The sequence below is a fragment of the Bombina bombina genome, chromosome 6, assembly GCF_027579735.1.
Source record: "Bombina bombina isolate aBomBom1 chromosome 6, aBomBom1.pri, whole genome shotgun sequence".
NCBI classification, from domain to species: Eukaryota; Metazoa; Chordata; class Amphibia; order Anura; family Bombinatoridae; genus Bombina; species Bombina bombina.
Window position 1 is genome coordinate 181,384,027 of NC_069504.1, and position 24,205 is coordinate 181,408,231.

The 24,205-nt window shown below is 37.3% G+C and overlaps 1 protein-coding gene across 2 annotated transcripts in view; it reads right to left on the reverse strand.

Annotated features, from left to right (window-relative positions):
* The window catches only part of ST7 (suppression of tumorigenicity 7), a 489,358-nt gene extending 470,844 nt beyond the window's left edge, over positions 1-18,514 (reverse strand). For both annotated transcript variants that reach the window (XM_053716687.1, XM_053716686.1), the window contains exon 1: positions 18,354-18,514. In XM_053716687.1, coding sequence (XP_053572662.1) covers positions 18,354-18,504 — 151 coding nt within the window. In that variant the 5' untranslated portion in view covers positions 18,505-18,514. The remainder of the gene's footprint in view (positions 1-18,353) is intronic.
* Between the last annotated feature and the right edge of the window lie 5,691 nt (positions 18,515-24,205).

Genomic DNA, 24,205 nt, shown 5'->3' on the forward strand with positions numbered 1-24,205 from the left:
CAATTTACTTCATGGTAAATTTGATAATAGAATTGAATCTAAAGGCTTAAAGTGATGGTTAAATGCTATCATTTTTTAAACGTTAGGAATTACCAGTGCTATAAATAAAGGGGAATACAAACCTTCATGCATGCTGAAAGTTCCATTATTTGCCTGCAGTTTATGCTGATCACCTCCGGCCACCCACCGCAAAACGCTATTTTTTCAGTAAGGTGACGTTTCCAACTATTAGCTAATGGCCTTGCTTGCCGATAGGCATTATGCTGTATGGCTAGCATGCTATTGGCTAAAAGGTAGAAACAGCACTTCATTGAGAAAATATTGTTTTGCCATGGATAGTCAGAGACGCTCAGCTCATCATAAACTGCAGGCAAATAAAGGAACTTTCAGCATAAAGCTTTTCATACTTCATGACCTAAAGTCCCATTTATTTATAGCACTGGTAAATCCTAGCGTTTGAAAAACGCTAGGATTTCCCATCACTTTAAAAATTACATGTTCTATGTGAATCAAGAAAGGGTAACTTTAACTTTCCTATCCCTTTAAGAGATTCAATGGAGTAAGTGCAATAAGATAATGGAGGTTTTTATGAATTCAGAACAACACATGCACAGCAAAGGAGGAATCTAAAACGGATATTGGGCAGCGGTCAAAATACACAATGGGCTGTCTCAAAGAAAAATGTTCTATTGAATAAGATGCAGATGTTTATGTTAGTATATAGTAACGATTATTGTTAAAATACTGTTAAAGGAACATTACACCCAATTGTTTTATTTCATGATTTAGTAAGAGCATGCCATTTTAAACAACTTTCTAGTTTATTATTATTATTATTATTATCGGTTATTTGTAGAGCGCCAACAGATTCCGCAGCGCTATTAACAAAGGCGGAGTACAAAAAACAGTTATAGGGATCAAATGGATAGAGGGCCCTGCCAAGAGTTGCACTGTTGTAGTCAGCTCTTGAGAAGATGATCAACAAACAGCTGGACTCTTAGTTTACTTCTATTAGCTTCATTCTCTTGATATCCTTTGTTTCAAAGCATATCTAGATAGGCTCAGTAGCTGCACATAGATGCCTTGTGTGATTAGCTCACCCATGTGCATTGCTATTTCTTCAACAAAGGATATCTAAAGTATGAAGCAAATTAGATAATAGAAGTAAATTGGAATGTTGTTTAAAATTGTATTCGCTATCTAAATCATGAAAGAAAAAAATTGGGTTTAATGTCCCTTTAACATTTATACCATAATAAAATGTAAAGACCCTGACTGGTTCCGTACTATTTATAGTAACCTCTGTAAGTCCAATGGTAAGACAGGAGCCTTCTATGTCAAGCACAAAGGGATTGTGTGACTCACTCACATGTACAACTAGCAAAACGTTTGATTATATATCATAACATAACAAGTTTTATTCATATACTCTCATTTGTTACGTGCATCGAAGGACCCACATTTTTTCTTTCATGATTCCTTTAGAGCATACAACTTGAAACAACTTTCCAATTTACTACTATTATTAAATTTGCTTCATGCTAACGGTATCCTTTGTTGAAGGAGCCGCAATGCACTAATGGAGCTACCCAATGACAAGAGGCATATATGTGCATTAAAAAATCAGCAATTAGTTCACATTAGTGTATTGCTGCTCCTGAGTCTACGTAAGTATGCTTTTCAACAAAGGATGCCAAGAGAGTGAAAATTATCTTAATAGATAATAGTAATATATAGTAGAGTAGACAAACATAAACAACTTTCTAATATACTTCTGATTCATTTAACCCTATCTTTCACACCTTTCACTATCGGGACTTATATACAAAAACTTGCCCAAAATACCAGAGGATTTTTCGCATTTTTGCTATCACTCCATTTAAACAGAAATAGAGCCTTGTTTTTTTTGTTTTTTTTATTATTTACCTGTCAAAACTATATAAATTTTTTAAGTAGACAACCCAAGGTATTGATCTAGGCCCATTTTGGTATATTTCATGCCACCATTTCACCACCAAATGCGATCAAATAAAAAAAAATTTTCACTTTTTTCACAAACTTTGGGGTTCTCACAGAAATTATTACAAACAGCTTGTGCAATTATGGCACAAATGTTTGTAAAAGTTTCTCTAGGATCCCCTTTGTTCAGAAATAGAAGACATATATGGATTTGCCATTGCTTTTTGGTAATTAGAAGGCACCTAATTACAGCTGCGCACCATACTTTTATTATTCCCGGCAGTGATGGGGTTAATCAGGTATCTTAAAAGGTTAATTTTAGCTTTAGTGTAGAGATTATCCTCCCACCTGACACTTCCTACCCCCTGATCCCTCCCAAACAGCTCCTCTTCCCTCCCCACTGGTAACCCCCATCTTAGGTACTGGCAGACAGCCTGTGTAGGATCCCCCTTTACCTCCCTACCTCCCTGATCCCCCCAAACAGCTCTCTTCCGTCCCCCACTGGTAACCCCCATCTTAGGTACTGGCAGACAGCCTGTGTAGGATCCCCCTTTACCTCCCTACCTCCCTGATCCCCCCCAAACAGCTCTCTTCCCTCCCCCACTGGTAACCCCCATCTTAGGTACTGACAGACAGCCTGTGTAGGATCCCCCTTTACCTCCCAACCTCCCTGATCCCCCCCAAACAGCTCTCTAAACCTCCCCCTCTAACTGCTAGGCGCCATCTTAGGTACTGGCAGCTGTCTGCCAGTTAGGGTTGCCACCTCTGCCATGTTTTCCTGGATACTTATGCTTTACACATGCTCCAGGGTAAGCTGGGAGGAACATGTATTGTGCTGTTCATCAGCACTATTCATATGATGTCCAGAGGCACAATACATGTTCTACCCTGCTTACCCTGCAGCATGTGTAACTCATAAGTGTCCAGGAAAACATGGCCGAGGTGGCAACCCTACTGCCAGTACCTATAAACCACCCTTTTTTAATATTTTTTATTATTTTTGCTAATTACGTCATATTTTCCGTAGTGTAGTGCCCCCCCACCCCACCCCCAATCTTTAGTTTTGGGTAACCCCACACCCTCAGATCCCCTTTTCTGATGAGTAGCTGCCCCATCCCTCCCTGTCCTTTTTTTTTTTTTTTTTTTACAGAAGGCGGGTCCTCCCACTCCCTCCCCTGATGTACTGCCCACCTGCCTCCCGCCTTCACCTCCCGCCGGCACCAGCAACGATTGTTACAGGCGGTGACACACACAGTGTCACCATATGTAACAATCAGGCATCTGCCCTCATATGGAGGCGGAGCACCGATCACGCTCCGGCTCCATATGCAGGAGATGCCTCAAGCTTCAGGAGCTCCAGATCTCGGCTGTAACTTAACAGCCAAGAGTGCTGGAGCTTAATGAAGCAATGACGTATATACACGGGTGCGGTACGATAGCCAAAGTACCGCACAACATATATATACATCTTATTGGGTGAAGGGGGTTAAAAGGGACATTCCAGACAAAATCAGTATTTACATGGTGCATTTTACTTTTGAATAGAAGCACGTTTGCAGTATACATGAATTAGCAAAAATGCTTCTAATAAAAGTTATATTTAAAGAGTGTATTTAAGTATGCTCCATGCACCAGCATTTTAAACACACCACTTGCTCAGAAAGCCTAAGGTGCTTGTATAATCTGGTACAGACAGAATTTTGCTAGTTGTTGACATGATACAAGGCCCACTGAGAATATCTAGCTATGCTTCACATGCAGAGAAAAATGTTAACACTAATCAGTTATAACTTTCTAGAAACATTTTTGCCAATACATGTATGTTGCAAATATGTTTCTATTCAAAGATTTTGACTGGATTGTGCCCTTAAATTTAATTTTAACTTTACTGTCCCTTTAAATGTAATTTGGAGCTAAAAATAATACAAGCATTTTCTACAGTGGATACTGGTTTTCGATTTTTAAAAAAATGACAAAGACAAGATGCTTGTAATACTGACTAGTAAAGGAAGTGTATTCACACTTGTTAGTAACCTCAAAATTTATCACATACATTACTCCATCCTGTGCCTTTTTCATCCATCTAACTCCTGTGTTTTCTGTTCTGCTTCCATCTAAGCATCATTTTCATCCAATACTACATTCTATTTTAAAATTGGAAAATGAAAACACAATAAAAAAACAAATTCTGGACCTGTGTTGAGTACGCTGAATGCAGGAGGAAGTTAAGGCCAAACCACAAGACCACAGTCAGAAATTACCAAGATATAGATGTGAACAAAAAAATATCCCTTCAGTAACAGATCTCTACAATAAAACAGTTCAACTTTCACATGTATTAACCAATCAAAATATTGTGTATGATCCCAGTATCACCATTGTCGGGACACAAATTAATTTTAAAAACAAATTATAAAAAAAAAAGCTAAGTTTTTAGTGGATTGTACATTCCTAAAGGTGCTTTTCAAGCTAGGATGATACATTCCCAGAATGTTTTGCTGTGGAATTGTCCTTAAATGTTCTCATTCACCCTAAAAATAACCATTCAAATAGGTTTGAAGCTTACATACAAGTACAGGTATACCCTGCTTATACAGAGGTTTAGGGACCGGAGCCGTGATGTAAAGTGAAAACCGCCTTAAAGTGAAACAAGGCAGTTTTAGCTTTCTATTCACTAGCCAGTGTGTTTGAAGACTTGAAAACATGTTTGAACTAACATACTGTATATTAGGGGTGCAATAGTGCTATGTTTAGTTTAACACAAGCACAGCACAGTATACAATAAATACTGTACCTGTAAAATAGTGACAATTACTGTAGTAGAATTTGCCACACTATAGCACTTTAGAAATTAGCTTTTATTTTAGAAAGATTTGCTTATTCAAAAATGAGATTTTAAACTCTTAATCCTAAACCTAAAAACAAAGCCCTCCCTTCTGGGACTATGATGTCATCAGTTTGAAATAAACGCATCACATACATTTTCCTGACTTTGATATAAATATTTGCTGCTACTAGTAAGAGACTATTATATGCACAACAGAGAATATACAATCATCTTAGCAACAGTGTATTTGTTCATGATTGTACCATAGTAAACATTTTGATCCTCTCTCATATAATAATATTCTTCTTTTGTTTTTTTTTAAGTTGAACATAGGTAGGGGACTTATGTTTTTTTTTTTTACCAAAGCCCTATTTTAATTACCCAAAAGGCAATTATACACACAGTCAGTTTTAATTAACAGCTGATTGTACAGAATATTAGTAGAACTGTAGAAAAGTCATACTAAATCAGGTTTGGAAAATTCTGCCTGAGCCAAAAACAACTTTGTAATTTTGTTAGATGAACAAGATATATACAATCACAGAACTGCTTAAACATAGGACTGATAGCCAAGAACTGCCAAAAAAATATTTATTCTGCCTAGTTGTTTCTGTCTTGTTTGTAATCTCAAAGCTTCTGTTCTGAAGAACCACGTGCATTTCTCAACTGCAGTGCTCAAATACCTTTAAAGGGACCTTAACCCCTTAACGACCGAGGACGTGCCAGGCACATCTTACAAATAGTGTCAGTTAATGACCAAGGACGTGCCTAGCACGTCTTCTGGGGTTGCAAGCGCTGGAAGCGATCGTGATCACTTTCAGGGTATTGCATTGATGCCTTGATATTGACGCATCCTGCAATACACTTTTTTTACCCACCGATAGAGAGAGAGCCACTCTGTGACCCTCTCTGCATTGGCCAGCGATGGTGCCGATCATTGGTGGGTGCGAGCCATAGCAGGGAGGCGGGTGGGGGGCCCATCGCTGGAGGATATCCGGTGATAAGTGCCGGGTGGATGGGAGAGGCAGGAGCATGCACAGGAGGCGGGAGCGCACACGGGAGGTGAGAGGGAGCGCAGGGGGATCCGCTACACTTTGGAACAACATTGTGAAAGGGAAGGAGGGAGAGCGTATTGAGTGGGGGCAGCTACACTTTTCAATTTTTATTTGTTCTCTTGGTATCTTTATTTGAAAAGCAGGAATGTAAGAATTTGGAGCCTGCCCTTTTATGGTTCAGCACCTAGGTAGCGCTTGCTGATTGGCGGCTAAATGTACCCACCAATCAGCAAGCGCTATCAAGGTGCTGAACCAAAAATGGGCTGGCTCCTAACCTTTCATTTCTGCTTTTTCAAATAAAGATAGCAAGAGAAAAAAAAAATGAAAATAGGAGTAAATTAGAAAGTTGATTAAAATTGCATGCTCTATCTGAATCATGAAATAAAACATTTGGATTTAGTTTGACATGTAGATGCTTACATTCTTTTTTTTCAACAAAACATACCACGGGAACAAAGAACATGTGATAATAAAAGTAAATTAGAAAGTTGTTTAAAAATGAATGTCTGCCATATCTGAATCATGAAAGAAATTTTTGGGGTTTTATGTCCCTTAACTGTCCCTTTAACAAGCAATATTTTAGGTTTTCCACTTCTTAGACAGTTTATTACCCTAATCGTGTAAATGGATCACATGTGCTCAGGGAGGGAGTCTATTATTGGTACATGATACCCACATGTTGAAGCACGTGAATTTCTTTCATAGTGGCGAGAGTCCACAAGCTAGTTACTGATGGGATACACATTCCTAGCAGGAGGGAGCAAAGTTTCCCAAACCTCAAATGCCTATAAATACACCTCCCACCTCACTCATACCTCAGTTTAACATATAGCCAAGTTAATGAGGTGTATAAGGAGTAAAAGCATAAAAAGAGAGGAACAGGATAAATAAATGTGCTTTATACAAAATAAATCATAGGCCAAAAAAAAAATGGATGGGTCTCATGACCACCATGAAATAAATTAGGTAATTTCTTACATAAATTATGTTTTCTTTCATATAGGTGGCGAGAGTCCACAAGCTAGTTACTGATGGGATATAATACCCAAGATGTGGAAGTCCATGAGTAACTATAGAGGGAGGGATACAATAAAAACTGCTATTTCCCCTGAGAAATTAAATCCAAAAAAATAATTAAGTTTTCTTAAAAATTAAAAAAATAATCAAACTGAGACAGCTGCCTGAAGAACCTTTCTACCAAAAGCTGCTTCCGAAAAAGCAAAAACGTAAATTTTGTAAAGGTGTGCAAAGAAGACCAAGTGGCTGCAGATTTGATCAACTGAAGCTTCATTCTTGAAAGCCCAAGATGTGGCAACTGATCTTGTAGAATGAGCTGTTATTCTCTGAGGCGGAGACTGTCCCGCCTCCAAATAAGCTTAAAACGTGCCCAATCCATAGCTGAGAGTGTCTTATATAATAAAAGTATATACTTACTGTGTAAGACACCCATCCACATATAGCAGACAGCCAAACCAGTACTGAAACATATCAGCAGAGGAAATGGTACAAGAGTATATTATCGATCTATAAAGGGAGGCAGCAGATGAATACCTGCAACCGATTTACAGAGAGCTTTATGAAAAGCTTTCCCATAGGCGAAAACATGGTATCATCAGGAAATACTCCCTTCACATCCCTCAGACAAACACTGCACTTAGAGAGGAACTGGGCTTCAATATGCTTAGAAGCGCCTTTCACTGAAGAAATGAAACACATCATGCTTCACCACCTCCTAAGAAGGAAAAGTTTTTAAAACTGAGGTATGAATGAGGTAGGAGGTGTATTTATAGGCATTTGAGGTTTGGTAGGAATGTATATCCGATCAGTAACTAGCTTGTGGACTCTCGCCACCTATATAAAAGAAAGGAAGGTATTTTACCTCAAAATCCCTCAGTAGCCACATCCCATTGTAAACAGACTTTAAGCAGCCAATCAGGATGCTAGTCTCGGGACTTGCATTGGAGCGTGCATCTGGCATGTGCTGATTTACTATGGCTATTTTTTTTCTCTTCAACTTGCAGCTGGACAGTAGCTGAAAGATAACCATTTACAAAGCTTTTACTCTTGTGAGTTTTTTTTACCTAAATATGTTCATGTGTTATGCTGCATCACTTTCAAGTGATATAGCATATTTGTATTATGTCCCTTTAAAGGGAAATTGTACTATAACATTTTCTTCTCTTTAATGTGTTCCCAATAGCTTATTTCGGCAACAGAAGTGAAACACATTACATATATTTTAAAATTACAAAATAAAGGTATAAAAGATAGCTACCTTTCGCCTAGATTTAGAGTTCTGCGTTAGCCATCAAAACCAGCGTTAGAGGCTCCTAACGCTGGTTTTGGGCTACCTCTGGTATTTAGAGTCGTGTAGGTAAAGGTCTAACGCTCACTTTGCAGCCGCGACTTTTCCATACCGCAGATCCCCTTACGCCATTTGCGTATCCTATCTTTTCAATGGGATCTTTCTAACGCCGGTATTTAGAGTCTTGGCTGAAGTGAGCGTTAGAAATCTCCAGCCGCAGAAAAAAGCCAGGAGTTAAGAGCTTTCTGGGCTAACGCCGGTTCATAAAGCTCTTAACTACTGTGCTCTAAAGTACACTAACACCCATAAACTACCTATGTACCCCTAAACCGAGGCCCCCCCACATCGCCACCACTCTATTAAATTTTTTTAACCCCTAATCCGCCGACCGCAAACCGCCGCCACCTACGTTATCCCTATGTACCCCTAATCTGCTGCCCCTAACACCGCCGACCCCTATATTATATTTATTAACCCCTAATCTACCCCCCAAAACGTCGCCGCCACCTACCTACAATAATTAACCCCTAATCTGCCGACCGGACCTCACCGCTACTATAATAAAGTTATTAACCCCTAATCCGCCTCACTCCCGCCTCAATAACCCTATAATAAATAGTATTAACCCCTAATCTGCCGACCGGACCTCGCCGCTACTCTATTAAATGTATTAACCCCTAAAGCTAAGTCTAACCATAACACTAACACCCCCCTAAGTTAAATATAATTTTTATCTAACGAAATAAATTAACTCTTATTAAATAAATTAATCCTATTTAAAGCTAAATACTTACCTGTAAAATAAACCCTAATATAGCTACAATATAACGAATAATTATATTGTAGCTATTTTAGGATTAATATTTATTTTACAGGCAACTTTGTAATTATTTTAACCAGGTACAATAGCTATTAAATAGTTAATAACTATTTAATAGCTACCTAGTTAAAATAATTAAAAATTTACCTGTAAAATAAATCCTAACCTAAGTTACAATTAAACCTAACACTACACTATCAATAAATTAATTAAATAAAATACCTACAATTATCTACAATTAAACCTAACACTACACTATCAATAAATTAATTAAATAAAATACCTACAAATAAATACAAATAAATAAACTAACTAAAGTACAAAAAATAAAAAAAGAACTAAGTTACAAAAAATAACAAAATAATTTACAAACATAATAAAAATATTACAACAATTTTAAACTAATTACACCTACTCTAAGCCCCCTAATAAAATAACAAAGCCCCCCAAAATAAAAAAAATGCCCTACCCTATTCTAAAATTAAAATTGAAAAGCTCTTTTACCTTACCAGCCCTTAAAAGGGCCTTTTGCGGGGCATGCCCCAAAGAAAACAGCTCTTTTGCCTGTAAAAATAAACACAATACCACCCCCCAACATTACAACCCACCACCCACATACCCCTAATCTAACCCAAACCCCCCATAAATAAACCTAACACTAAGCCCCTGAAGATCTTCCTACCTTGTCTTCACCACGCCGGGTATCACCGATCTGTCCTCCAGAGGCTCCCGAAGTCTTCATCCTATCCGGGCAGAAGAGGAGATCCGGACCGGCAAACATCTTCATCCAAGCGGCATCTTCTATCTTCATCCATCCGACGATGAGTGGCTCCATCTTCAAGACCTCCGGCGTGGATCCATCCTCTTCTTCCGACGTCCTAACACAGAATGAAGGCTCCTTTAAGGGACGTCATCCAAGATGGCGTCCCTCGAATTCCGATTGGCTGATAGGATTCGATCAGCCAATCGGAATTAAGGTAGGAAAATTCTGATTGGCTGATAGATTCAAGTTCAATCCGATTGGCTGATCCCTTAAAGGAGCCTTCATTCTGTGTTAGAACGTCGGAAGAAGAGGATGGATCCGCGCCGGAGGTCTTGAAGATGGAGCCGCTCGTCGTCGGATGGATGAAGATAGAAGATGCCGCTTGGATGAAGATGTTTGCCGGTCCGGATCTCCTCTTCTGCCCGGATAGGATGAAGACTTTGGAGCCTCTTCTGGACTTCTTCTTGCCGGATAGGATGAAGACTTCGGGAGCCTCTGGAGGACCGATCGGTGATACCAGGCATGGTGAAGACAAGGTAGGAAGATCTTCAGGGGCTTAGTGTTAGGTTTATTTAAGGGGGGTTTGGGTTAGATTAGGGGTATGTGGGTGGTGGGTTGTAATGTTGGGGGGTGGTATTGTGTTTATTTTTACAGGCAAAAGAGCTGTTTTCTTTGGGGCATGCCCCGCAAAAGGCCCTTTTAAGGGCTGGTAAGGTAAAAGAGCTTTTCAATTTTAATTTTAGAATAGGGTAGGGCATTTTTTTTATTTTGGGGGGCTTTGTTATTTTATTAGGGGGCTTAGAGTAGGTGTAATTAGTTTAAAATTGCTGTAATATTTTTATTATGTTTGTAAATTATTTTTTTATTTTTTGTAACTTAGTTCTTTTTTTATTTTTTGTACTTTAGTTAGTTTATTTATTTGTATTTATTTGTAGGTATTTTATTTAATTAATTTATTGATAGTGTAGTGTTAGGTTTAATTGTAGATAATTGTAGGTATTTTATTTAATTAATTTATTGATAGTGTAGTGTTAGGTTTAATTGTAACTTAGGTTAGGATTTATTTTACAGGTAATTTTGTAATTAATTTAACTAGGTAGCTATTAAATAGTTATTAACTATTTAATAGCTATTGTACCTGGTTAAAATAAATACAAAGTTGCCTGTAAAATAAATATAAACCCTAAAATAGCTAAAATGTAATTATTCGTTATATTGTAGCTAAATTAGGGTTTATTTTACAGGTAAGTATTTAGCTTTAAATAGGAATAATTTATTTAATAAGATTTAATTTATTTCGTTAGATTTAAATTATATTTAACTTAGGGGGGTGTTAGGGTTCGGGTTAGAGTTAGCTTTAGGGGTTAATATATTTATTAGAGTAGCGGTGAAGTCCGGTCGGCAGATTAGGGGTTCATTATTGTAGGTAGCTGGAGGCAACGTTGTGGGGGGCAGATTAGGGGTTAATAAATATAATATAGGGGTCGGCGGTGTTAGGGGCAGCAGATTAGGGGTACATAGGTATAATGTAGGTTGCGGCGGTGTACGGAGCGGCAGATTAGGGGTTAAAAGTGTAATGCAGGGGTCAGCGATAGCGGGGTCGGCAGATTAGGGGTTAATAAGTGTAAGGTTAGGGGTGTTTAGACTCGGGGTACATGTTAGGGTATTAGGTGCAGACTTAGGAAGTGTTTCCCCATAGGAAACAATGGGGCTGCGTTAGGAGCTGAACGCTGCTTTTTTGCAGGGGTTTTTTCAGCTCAAACTGCCCCATTGTTTCCTATGGGGGAATCGTGCACGAGCACGTTTTTGAAGCTGGCCGCGTCCGTATTGAGAGTTGCAGTGGCGGTAAATAATGCTCTACGCTCCTTTTTTGGAGCCTAACGCAGCCCTTCTGTGAACTCTAAATACCAGCGGTATTTAAAAGGTGCGGGGGGAAAAAACAGCGTTAGATACGGGGGTCGTTACCGACAAAACTGTAAATCTAGCCGTTTGCCTGTTGAATTGCCACCCACACTGAAAATTCCAATATGGCAGTATACTCTATATAAAAAATATGGAAACTAAAGATAGCAGCTGTAAACAACCTCACATTGAGATTTAGAAGATAAACTAGCCCATCTGAAAGGGTGACACCAGCAAACCTGAATACAATGAATGCTTATTAGCTGCTTGCCACTGAGAAATTTCACACCCTTGTGCTGGCACGATTTGTAGCTGTCGCGTTTACACAAAAATGTAACCTTTTTTTTTTTTTCTCTTCATGTCAGGTACCCAGACAAATTATACCTTATTTTTTTGGAGGGGGGTTCAGCAGGTATTTTTTAGAAAATAACAACTTTAGTCTGCATAACTACCATAATATGGGAGAACACCATCATATGAAATGCAAGAAAATCATTTTCTAGGATGTACACAGTAGATAGCAACACGGGAGTCATTATTTCCTAAATATTTATATCAATAATTGTCTGATATAACTGGAAAAATAATCTGAAAAGTTATTATTCTAAAAATTAAACTTTTATGTAGAAAACCATGATTTCAATTGATGCTTATTGACTACTAGATATGTGCATTCTATTAGTGCAGGATGGACAAGGACCACTCATTTCAAAATGCAGGATTGCTGCTTTTAAATATGAGGATTTAACCCCTTAACGACCGCAACATACCCTGTACGTCACTGGTCGTTAAGGGATTGTTTGTTTATAATAGCACGGGTCTTGCCGCCTACAGCATTTTTAACTATGATAACCTGCATGCTAAGGGGGACAAATTAAGCCTTATTTGAAAGAGACCTGTTGTGCATTGCTTCTGGGCCTACCTATGTATGCTTTTCAACAATGGATACAACAAGATCAAAGCAAATTAGAGAAGTACATTTTTTTAAAATTGTTAAAAATAACATGTTCTTTCCGAATCATGTACGTTTAATTTTGACCTTACTGTCCCTTTAATGCCATTGCTCCCCTGCAAATATATGTACACAGAATCAACGGATACTAAGTTTCAAGCAGTTGACTGAACACAAGATTGTTTGGAGTGGAATAGATCTGCATTATTGTTTTAGTTAAATAAAATTATTTAAATTATTCATATTAAGGTTATCTTTTGTTAAATAAAACTATTTAAATTGGTGTTATTAGTAAGGCAATCATTATTTTTTTCCTTACGATAAAGTAAAGCTGACAAATTGATCAAATATTAAACTGGAGATAGTTCACCTCCCAATAATTTCATTAATTGATTTAAATGATCTATCTATGCATATCTAATGATATATAAGCAAATCAGTAATGGTCTGATATAAACGGGAAATATAATCTGAAAATGTATAATTCTAAAAATGAAAACCATGATTTAAATCAATTCAAATAGGTCCTATTGACTAGTGATTTAAATCAAATCCACCCTGATGGAGCTGGGATAAAAATGTTGTTTAACCCCCAAACCAATCTACAATTCAATTCTCACCAAGCAGTTAAAGGGATAGTCTGGTCAAAATTAAACTTTATTGATTCAGACAGAGCAAGCTATTTTAAGTAACTTTCTAATTTACTCCTTTTATCAATTTTTCTTTGTTCTCTTGGTATCTTTATTTAAATGTAAGCTTAGGAGCCGGACCATTTTTGGTTCAGCATCTCGGTAGCACTTGCTGATTGGTGTCTAAATGTAGCCACCAATCAGGAAGTGCTACCCAGGTCCTGAACCAAAAATGGGCCGGATCTTCAGCTTTACATTCCTGCTTTTTAAATAAAGATAATAACCAATAACGAAGCCTAAGCTTCAAGATAGAGAGAGTGCGCTAACAAGCTAAAAGTATACACACCATATAAAGATTGATGTTAAAATTTAATAAACACATAAAACAAAATACACAACGAAATATATGAACACTAAATATAGGGACGTCTCCCTGTAAAGTAAATGGAACTCAGATAAAAAATCCTAATTGAAAAAGCAGGTTAAGACTTATATGTAGAGCAAATATTTGCAGATAACAATTGATAATTATTGACATCAAAAAGATGTTGAAATGTGTGGCAAAACAATGATATTATAAAATATATGGCATAACACTAATATCATAAAATATAACTTAAAAGCAAGGATTAATGAAAAAGACAAGCACCAAGTTCATATGTATAGTCACAGTGCAGGTGGCCGTATGCAAATGAGCATCAGAATTGAAACATTGGTAAGATAATGACGGCTTGGATTCGTATATAAAAACTTGTACCACAAATAGATACAGTTTACTGTACCGTGAGTCAAGAGAGTGTTCAAAGGGTGTTACCGAGGAGAAGAAATCCTTCGGTCAAGACTCGGACCGCGGCTGCAGTAACTGCCGTTCCTGGAGATAGAAGTGTGCAAACCTCTGCACATGTGAGTCGGCGTCTGACGTCACAGACTTCTCATCGGCTCCTCTCAGGTTGTTGTTCGCTGTTCCAGCAGCGTGGAAGAAAAACAGCTGATTGCTGTGTCCTGATGGGAACTTGTTGTAAAGGCAGACTTGACTGCTATGGATATACTTATTGATCCGGTAGAATGGTGGGGCACAAGTTCTCCCTCACCCTGGGATATATAAAGATGCTGGTAACCCGGGTTAAAGTTGCAGTACAAACTGTACTGAAATATCCCTTAGTGTTTCAAAGTCACAGTGTCACAGTGTCACAAATGCAAGCGACGCGTTTCGCTCTCCCTTGGGCTTTATCAAGATGCATGTGACAGATGATATTAGTGTTATGCCATATATTTTATAATATCATTGTTTTGCCACACATTTCAACATCTTTTTGATGTCAATAATTATCAATTGTTATTTGCAAATATTTGCTCTACATATAAGTCTTAACCTGCTTTTTCAATTAGGATTTTTTATCTGAGTTCCATTTACTTTACAGGGAGACGTCCCTATATTTAGTGTTCATATATTTCGTTGTGTATTTTGTTTTATGTGTTTATTAAATTTTAACATCAATCTTTATATGGTGTGTATACTTTTAGCTTGTTAGCGCACTCTCTCTATCTTGAAGCTTAGGCTTCGTTATTGGTTATTTACTTGTGTCTGATACAAGCAGAGATTGTATCTTTAGAGTAGTGTTTAGCAATACCATCCTTTAGCGCGCACTAATCCACCCAATTTAAAATAAAGATAGCAAAAGAACAAAGTTGCTTAAAATTGCATGCTCTATCTGAATCATGAAAGAAAAAGTATACACATTCAGCGGTTTGGAATGCCAAAGTACAGGTACATATAGAATAATCCAGACTTTTTCATTAGTATTTTTTTTAAATAGAATTATTACAAAATTACCATTTTTCTCCATTATTAGGTCTAAATCCAAACCAAAGACACAGATAGAGAAGACTGAGTATTCTAAAATGTAAATGAGAGTCTATTATACCTTTCTGATTACAGTATTGTACTATCTTTCTGATGGTACTGTGTATACAAAAGTATTAAAATGAGGTTGCATGTATAAGCTGTATATTGCCTATATGACACAAGATACTATTCTTTATACTTGGTTCCATTCTACAAATGCAAATGTATACATTTTCCAAAATCCAAACTATTCTGAAATGCAAACCTTCTCTGGATAAAGGGTTGTGTACCATTATATACTATGGCATGATATTTTCCTGCTTATTATGCTGTCTTTCTGTAAGTGAATAACAGAGTGTATAGTTTTCAGTGTATATTATTCTTGTTGAATGCTGTCATCTTCCTAAGTAAAATATGTAAGTATGAATGTGGGCACTTGTTATGCAATTTGTTTCTCTCTAGAGTAGACTAACACTTTACTGCAGAGAATATAAAACAAACATTTGCATACTGACTTGTTTATGCACCAACCACAGAACAATTTATCATCTGTATTCTACTAACAAAATGCCATTACCTTCTTGTCCTGATCTATTTATACAGCTCCTCATTAAAGGGACATGAAACCCGTTTTTTTTTGTGTGTGATTCAGATAGATCATAACATTTTAAGCAACTTTCTAATTTACTCTTATTATCAAATTTTCTTTATTCTCTTGGTATCTTTATTTGAAATGCAAGAATGGAAGTTTAGATGCTGGCCCATTTTTGGTGAACAACAAGGGTTGTTGTTGCTGATTGGTGGATAAATTCATCCACTAATAAAAAAAAAGTATATATATAAAATATATACTGAAAATTGGTGTTATCCTGGCTTATAATCATTGTCTTAAAGGGTCATTATAGAGAAAAGAAAAAAAAACGTTATAATGTTTAACCCACGCAAAGGGGATAAATACACAGTTAAAGCACTGCTTGGGAGCTGCGCAATACTACAGCTGCTGTCCCAATCAGCATCAGCATTTACACCGCTGGGTAAAAGACAGAGTTGAAGGGTCTCTAGTGCTAAATTTATCTAAACAAATTAGAGCATGTAATTATTCTACTATAATGGCCATTTAATACATTTATATTATTAAAGGATCTTAGTTAAAGGCACATTATAGAAAGCAATCTCCGCATTACAAAAGCCCTACATACAAAAATGTTTTATAAGCATTTTAAACTGTCATACTGTTACTTATTTCATGTGGATGACCTGCAGTTGACTGTGCACTGGTAGTATGTTTGTGAACATTTGTATCTTTGGGACATTGTCTCTCTGGCGGATCAGGCAAATACAGATGCCACACGGTAATGATTTGACAATATTTTATACCCTGGTATTTGTGTAATCTTTGGAACTGAGACTCTGGTACTCAGTGGTAAGTGGTCACACAATGGTCCCTCCCCCAAAGATCTACCTTAGGCCACACCCATAACTACATAATTTACATTATTTATCACAACTGAGCTATGATTGCATACCCTTGGATGCCAGTTACACACAAATAAATGGATTTACCCCATGGACTGTAAGTAAAACATACACAGCAGTTATTTGACCCCTTCGACTGCAAGTGGCACAAACAGACCAATGTTTTTACATCCCCAGGTTGAAAGAGAAAAACAAAGCACATATTTCCCCCACTTCTTATTTGTAAGTCATAGGAGGCCTTAAAAATGTAGCTGTTACTCAGTGGCTTTTAATTAAAATCTGGATATTTACGTGTCCAGTATAATTAATTGTATAGATTTTACAGGACAGCCTGCTGAAATACTGGACTGTCCAGATGAATACTGAAAACCTGGCAACCCTTGTCCAGCGACACACCCCTTGAAAAGCATTTTATCTCATCTGATTTTCTGTGTCCAATTAGTGAAAGATATAAATAATCTCCAGCACATTTCAAGCAAACACTTTGTAGTATGCAGTAATATATATACATATGAACACACAGTCACGCACATATATAAAGCTATATACACAAACACATTATATATATATATATATATATATATATATATATATACACACACACATATATATATATATTTTATATATATACTGTATATACACACACAACAAATATATATAAATAAATAAAAGGATTCCAGCTAGTTTAAATATTTATCCATAAGCACTGAATTATCACCAAAGAAAAAGGGAAAAAAACAAATATTAAGAGCACATGAGTATTCTAATGGAGTCTTTCCAAGGCAACTCATATGCCAACGTAGCTATATTTAGCAGTGTAAGCTATATTTTATATTAGCATCTCTAGTATGTACTGTCAGGTACTGCTCATTTCTATTATTTATTTATTTTTGCATGACAAATTAAAGGTTACACTTCTTATGCATCTAATAATCTCTTGTCATCTGGTGACCTACACAGAACAAATTAATGAAGCATAGTGCCCCCACTGTACATATATATATAGAAAGGCAGTTGCTAATGATCAATAATCAGAAAGAAAATATTGTACATGTCATGCAATCTGTTATAGCTGTTGAAAGCTTGTTTTACATGAACATATGTCACCATTATTCTACTGCAGCCATGTTTTTATAAATGTAGTGTCAATAATTATTTTTTAAATTAAAATTTACACTATGATTACACTTTTTTTATCCTAAAGAAATGTAATATACTTTGTGTTGTATATCTTACAAAAAAGGTATGCCAAAGTATTATGTTATACTATATATGTAAAGTATGTGTTTGTTAAACTGTGTGACTTCTGTTCTTTAACCCCTTGACAGTCAGTACATAGTGTAATATATTCACATTAGGTCAATCTAGTAAGAAATATGAGATAGATCGATCATAATACAAGTTAAAATGAAAACATTTAGAGATTAAACATGCAATTAACCTGCATAATTCAGTTAAATTAAAAAGTATTATGTATTAACACTACCTAAACTACTGACAGCACCAGCCTATCACGAACTGTCTCAAGAACACATTTCAAAATTAAAAAAACTCGAGGGCGCTAGGACCCGGCAGACACTAGGATAATAATCCATTAGAAACTCCATAGGAAAACAATTGAGCAATAATAAAGCTCAAGGAGAGACGAGAGGGCTCAGTGTAGCCCCACTCTGAATTACACATAACGGGGTTACAGCATCTCCCCCTCATAGGTTGCTACGCTTTCTTTCTTCTACTTGCATAAACTTTTAAACTTTTCTCCCTCCCTCTCCTGTGTATAAAACGTGGCATTGTCCCTTACGCCACCAGCTAAACTTACCTGTGCTAAGATTGTCATTAATCTTCAATGGCACCCTGAGGATGTAAACCAGAAACAGCATAAAGAAAAACCACACGGTCCATAAATAAGTCCAGGACCAAACCATGCACGACTTGAGCTGCTCCAGGAAGCCTGTCCCAGCTTCAGCCATATTTTATCTCAGTGCACTGTGTGTGCTGCTCTCTGCTGCCCCCAGCACTCCCTGTGTGTGTAGCCTGACAAATGGTAGCCAATCCTATTACATAGGTAGCCCCCCTGCTGCAGCCTAAAATAAAAAGGCATCAATGAGAAGTTTATTTCTAAAACTAGGTTTATACACAAACAGATAGATAGATAGATAGATAGATAGATAGATAGATAGATGGATAGATGATATAGATAGATGATGATAGATAGATAGATAGATAGATATAGGCTTACCAGAAGTCCCACTTTTACTGGGATTGTCCCGGTTTGGAGGCGCTGTCCCAGTGTCCCACCCAGTTGTTCATTCTGTCCCAGTAGGGTTGCCACCTCCAGGTTTCAAATCATGTGTCCGGGTTTTTAGACCACCTGAAACCCAGACACATTATTCAAAATGACTGGACTGTGGCTCTGCAGCATAGTTGGATGTTGGTACTTTGTTACATACAGCCCTGCTTAGCTTAACGTTTGTGTCCTTCAAAGTGTACATTTAGTAATACAGGCTGAGTGAGCAGCATAGGGTTTTTTTAATTTTGTAGTACTACTTGGTTTATTTTTCTAAGTATTTAACACCCCTCCCGACCCCTGGTGACATTGCCGGTAATACACCTTTAGGGGAATCATATGGGTATGACTAGGAAGTACAGACAGGCAGGATTTTTGGCCTGGATCTTGCTTTACTTCACGCAGGATAGCATTTTGGCTATAATCTCCCTGCATTATGGTATAGAGTAGCCTCTTAAATAGCTTTAGCAGGTACGTGTTTCTTATTACTTTCATTCAATGTTGTATTTATGCCTTATCAGTATTTGGCTCTGTTCCTTAGACACATAAAACACATATTACACTGCAGATATTACATTGTGAAATTGATAAAGTGATAATTATGCTTAATGTTTGGCATTATTTAGAATCTGAGATTTAGATTAATGATTTATTTGCCATGACAACGTAATGGGGCCTTTTTCACTAGGGGGTTGTGTTATGGTCTATTTAAACTGTGTGATTCACTTGTTTGACTGAGGAAGGGTAGAGTATCCATGAAACATTACACACATAAAAGCTACTACTTTAAAAGGACCGGCAATTGCCACGCCCCCTTGACCACGCTCCTGACCACACCCCCACTGGCACCGCACCAGGTGGTCCCAGTTTCACCTCTAAAAATTATGGTAAGCCTAGATAGATAGATAGATAGATGATAGATGATATAGATAAATAGATGATAGATAGTGATAGATTAGATAGATTGATATAGATAGATTATATATGATAGCTAGATATATAGATAGATACAATAGAGAGATAAATAGGTTATAGATAGATAGATAGATAGATAGATAGATAGATAGATGATAGATTAGATAGATTGATAGATACATAGATATATAGATGATAGATTAGATAGATAGATAAATAGATAGATGATAGATAGATCAGATGGATAGAGATTAGATAGATTGATTGATAGATAATTGATAGATGGATGATTGATAGATAAATTATAGATGTATAGATTAGCTAGAAATTGATAAATAGAACGATATATAGATAGATGATAGATAATATATATATATATATATAGATAGATATAGATTGATGATAGATAGATAGATAGATAGATAGATAGATAGATAGATAGATAGATAGAGATAGGTGTATGAGATAAAGAAAAAGCACCAGCTCTACAACGTAAGTGATGGTATTTGTATATGCCTTTCAGTAGATGTACCTGAGTTTTTAGTACAATTCAGTATTTATATGGAGTGTATATATAGGTATATGTTCAAATCTAAGGTTAAACTGGTAGTGAGAAAGATGAGGCGCTGGAGAATTGACCCTGCTAGACTAATGTATTCCCCTCTAAGAAAACAGTGGTTGATATGTAGTGAATGGAGTCCAGCGCTAGATTAGCACGGGTAGAGTATTTAGTTAAATTCTATAATTTGAATATATTGTATTTTGTGATTGGATAAATGTTTAGTGTATGTACTGCAATGTTGTTATTATATATTTATTGTAGGTAATCCTAAGTATTTATCAACATTCAGTTAATAAAAAGATGTAAACAGGTATATAAAACTGATATATATAAACTTGTTGTCTAATGTGAGCTTCTTATCTATATATAAAAACTAATAAAACATTTGTATAATTAGACAGAAATGTAATAACTTGTTTAAAGCATACATAAAATAAAAAGGGACGTCTCCCTTATAACATCGATTTCATCAGAGAAAACAATTGAATAACTGTAGTATATATTTCCGCTATTTGATAATCAGGTACCTGTTATATAGTGTAACAAATGATAATGTCCAGAAATTGGATTAAAAAAACTTAAAGATCCAAACAAGATGACCTCCCCGCTATTGTGGCGGGTGTGTGTTACCGGTCCGTTAGTGAGAGACTGGTATTTAAAAATATGTCATGTGACTTTTCCTACGTCACACTTGTGATCGTAGCTGTTTCAATATAGTTGTAATGTAACCAGTGATCCTTGATATTCTGTCAAGTGCTTATTATGTTGCAATTTTTTTAAACTTTAATCTGTATGTGTATCCCCCTATTCCGTGTGTAATTAGGGAGTCTTAGGGGAGATTGCAATTTACGCTGGTCTCTTGGCACACCTGATTTCTCTTTTAGTGTGGTCTTTGCGGTCACATTCAGTGACTTGGATGTTAAACTTTGCGGTCACGTGCAGTGACTATAATGCAATCCTCGCAGTGTGGACTTGGCGGTCACTTGTAGTGGTGGGAATTGAACTCGTGACCTTTAGGGTAAGAGAGGGAGATCTTAACCATTAGGCTATGTGTATCTCACTTTCTGTGTTAGCCTAGTGGACTTGGCAGTCACTTGTAGTGACTGTAATGAGGTCTTTGCGGTCACAGAGGTGACTAGTGGTGGGGTCTTTGCGGTCACAAGTGGTGACTAGGAGTAGAATCTTTAGCGGACATCAGTGATGTTATACAGCAAGGTCTTTGCAGTCACAGATTGTGACTTGCATGTATTAACTTGCGGTTGTATCTTTGCGGTCACAGATTGTGACTTAAAAGTGGTCTTTGCGGTCACTAACAGTGGTGACTTAGAGGAAATCTTTGCAGTCACTAGTAGTGACTAACAGAATGATCTGTATCGTTGGAGATCAAAGTAAAACTTGGCAATCTCTCTGTGCAACTTAGTAGAGCTGATTAGAAACAAATGCAGGTTGTAACAACGTCCAGCTACAATGTTGCAGGAGGTAATCAGCAAAGGAAGTCTTGTAGTAGTTGTCTTTCCTTTCTTGGCAATTATAACAGCAATCAAAATAAATCATAAAGTGCAGAGTGACAACAGTGTCAAGGTCAACGCGTTTCGGCCTTAGGCTTTATCAAGACATGTTTGTCTGTGTCACCTGAGTCTATATATAGGGCTTAACTGGTTTGGATTGGCTATTCTATGTAATTTAATTAAAGGTGGAAAGTATAGATATATGTGACTGCAAAGACCTTGCTGTATAACATCACTGATGTCCGCTAAAGATTCTACTCCTAGTCACACTTGTGACCGCAAAGACCCCACCACTAGTCACCTCTGTGACCGCAAAGACCTCATTACAGTCACTACAAGTGACCGCCAAGTCCACTAGGCTAACACAGAAAGTGAGATACACATAGCCTAATGGTTAAGATCTCCCTCTCTTACCCTAAAGGTCACGAGTTCAATTCCCACCACTACAAGTGACCGCCAAGTCCACACTGCGAGGATTGCATTATAGTCACTGCACGTGACCGCAAAGTTTAACATCCAAGTCACTGAATGTGACCGCAAAGACCACACTAAAAGAGAAATCACGTGTGCCAAGAGACCAGCGTAAGTTGCAATCTCCCCTAAGACTCCCTAATTACACACGGAATAGGGGGATACACATACAGATTAAAGTTTAAAAAAATTGCAACATAATAAGCACTTGACAGAATATCAAGGATCACTGGTTACATTACAACTATATTGAAACAGCTACGATCACAAGTGTGACGTAGGAAAAGTCACATGACATATTTTTAAATACCAGTCTCTCACTAAAGGACCGGTAACACACACCCGCCACAATAGCGGGGAGGTCATCTTGTTTGGATCTTTAAGTTTTTTTAATCCAATTTCTGGACATTATCATTTGTTACACTACAGGGAGTGCAGAATTATTAGGCAAGTTGTATTTTTGAGGATTAATTTTATTATTGAACAACCATGTTCTCAATGAACCCAAAAAACTCATTAATATCAAAGCTGAATATTTTTGGAAGTAGTTTTTAGTTTGTTTTTAGATTTAGCTATTTTAGAGGGATATCTGTGTGTGCAGGTGACTATTACTGTGCATAATTATTAGGCAACTTAACAAAAAACAAATATATACCCATTTCAATTATTTATTTTTACCAGTGAAACCAATATAACATCTCAACATTCACAAATATACATTTCTGACATTCAAAAACAAAACAAAAACAAATCAGTGACCAATATAGCCACCTTTCTTTTCAAGGACACTCAAAAGCCTGCCATCCATGGATTCTGTCAGTGTTTTGATCTGTTCACCATCAACATTGCGTGCAGCAGCAACCACAGCCTCCCAGACACTGTTCAGAGAGGTGTACTGTTTTCCCTTCTTGTAAATCTCACATTTGATGATGGACCACAGGTTCTCAATGGGGTTCAGATCAGGTGAACAAGGAGGCCATGTCATTAGATTTTCTTCTTTTATACCCTTTCTTGCCAGCCACGCTGTGGAGTACTTGGACGCGTGTGATGGAGCATTGTCCTGCATGAAAATCATGTTTTTCTTGAAGAATGCAGACTTCTTCCTGTACCACTGCTTGAAGAAGGTGTCTTCCAGAAACTGGCAGTAGGACTGGGAGTTGAGCTTGACTCCATCCTCAACCCGAAAAGGCCCCACAAGCTCATCTTTGATGATACCAGCCCAAACCAGTACTCCACCTCCACCTTGCTGGCGTCTGAGTCGGACTGGAGCTCTCTGCCCTTTACCAATCCAGCCACGGGCCCATCCATCTGGCCCATCAAGACTCACTCTCATTTCATCAGTCCATAAAACCTTAGAAAAATCAGTCTTGAGATATTTCTTGGCCCAGTCTTGACGTTTCAGCTTGTGTGTCTTGTTCAGTGGTGGTCGTCTTTCAGCCTTTCTTACCTTGGCCATGTTTCTGAGTATTGAACACCTTGTGCTTTTGGGCACTCCAGTGATGTTGCAGCTCTGAAATATGGCCAAACTGGTGGCAAGTGGCATCTTGGCAGCTGCACGCTTGACTTTTCTCAGTTCATGGGCAGTTATTTTGCGCCTTGGTTTTTCCACACGCTTCTTGCGACCCTGTTGAATATTTTGAATGAAACGCTTGATTGTTCGATGATCACGCTTCAGAAGCTTTGCAATTTTAAGAGTGCTGCATCCCTCTGCAAGATATCTCACTATTTTTTACTTTTCTGAGCCTGTCAAGTCCTTCTTTTGACCCATTTTGCCAAAGGAAAGGAAGTTGCCTAATAATTATGCACACCTGATATAGGGTGTTGATGTCATTAGACCACACCCCTTCTCATTACAGAGATGCACATCACCTAATATGCTTAATTGGTAGTAGGCTTTCGAGCCTATACAGCTTGGAGTAAGACAACAT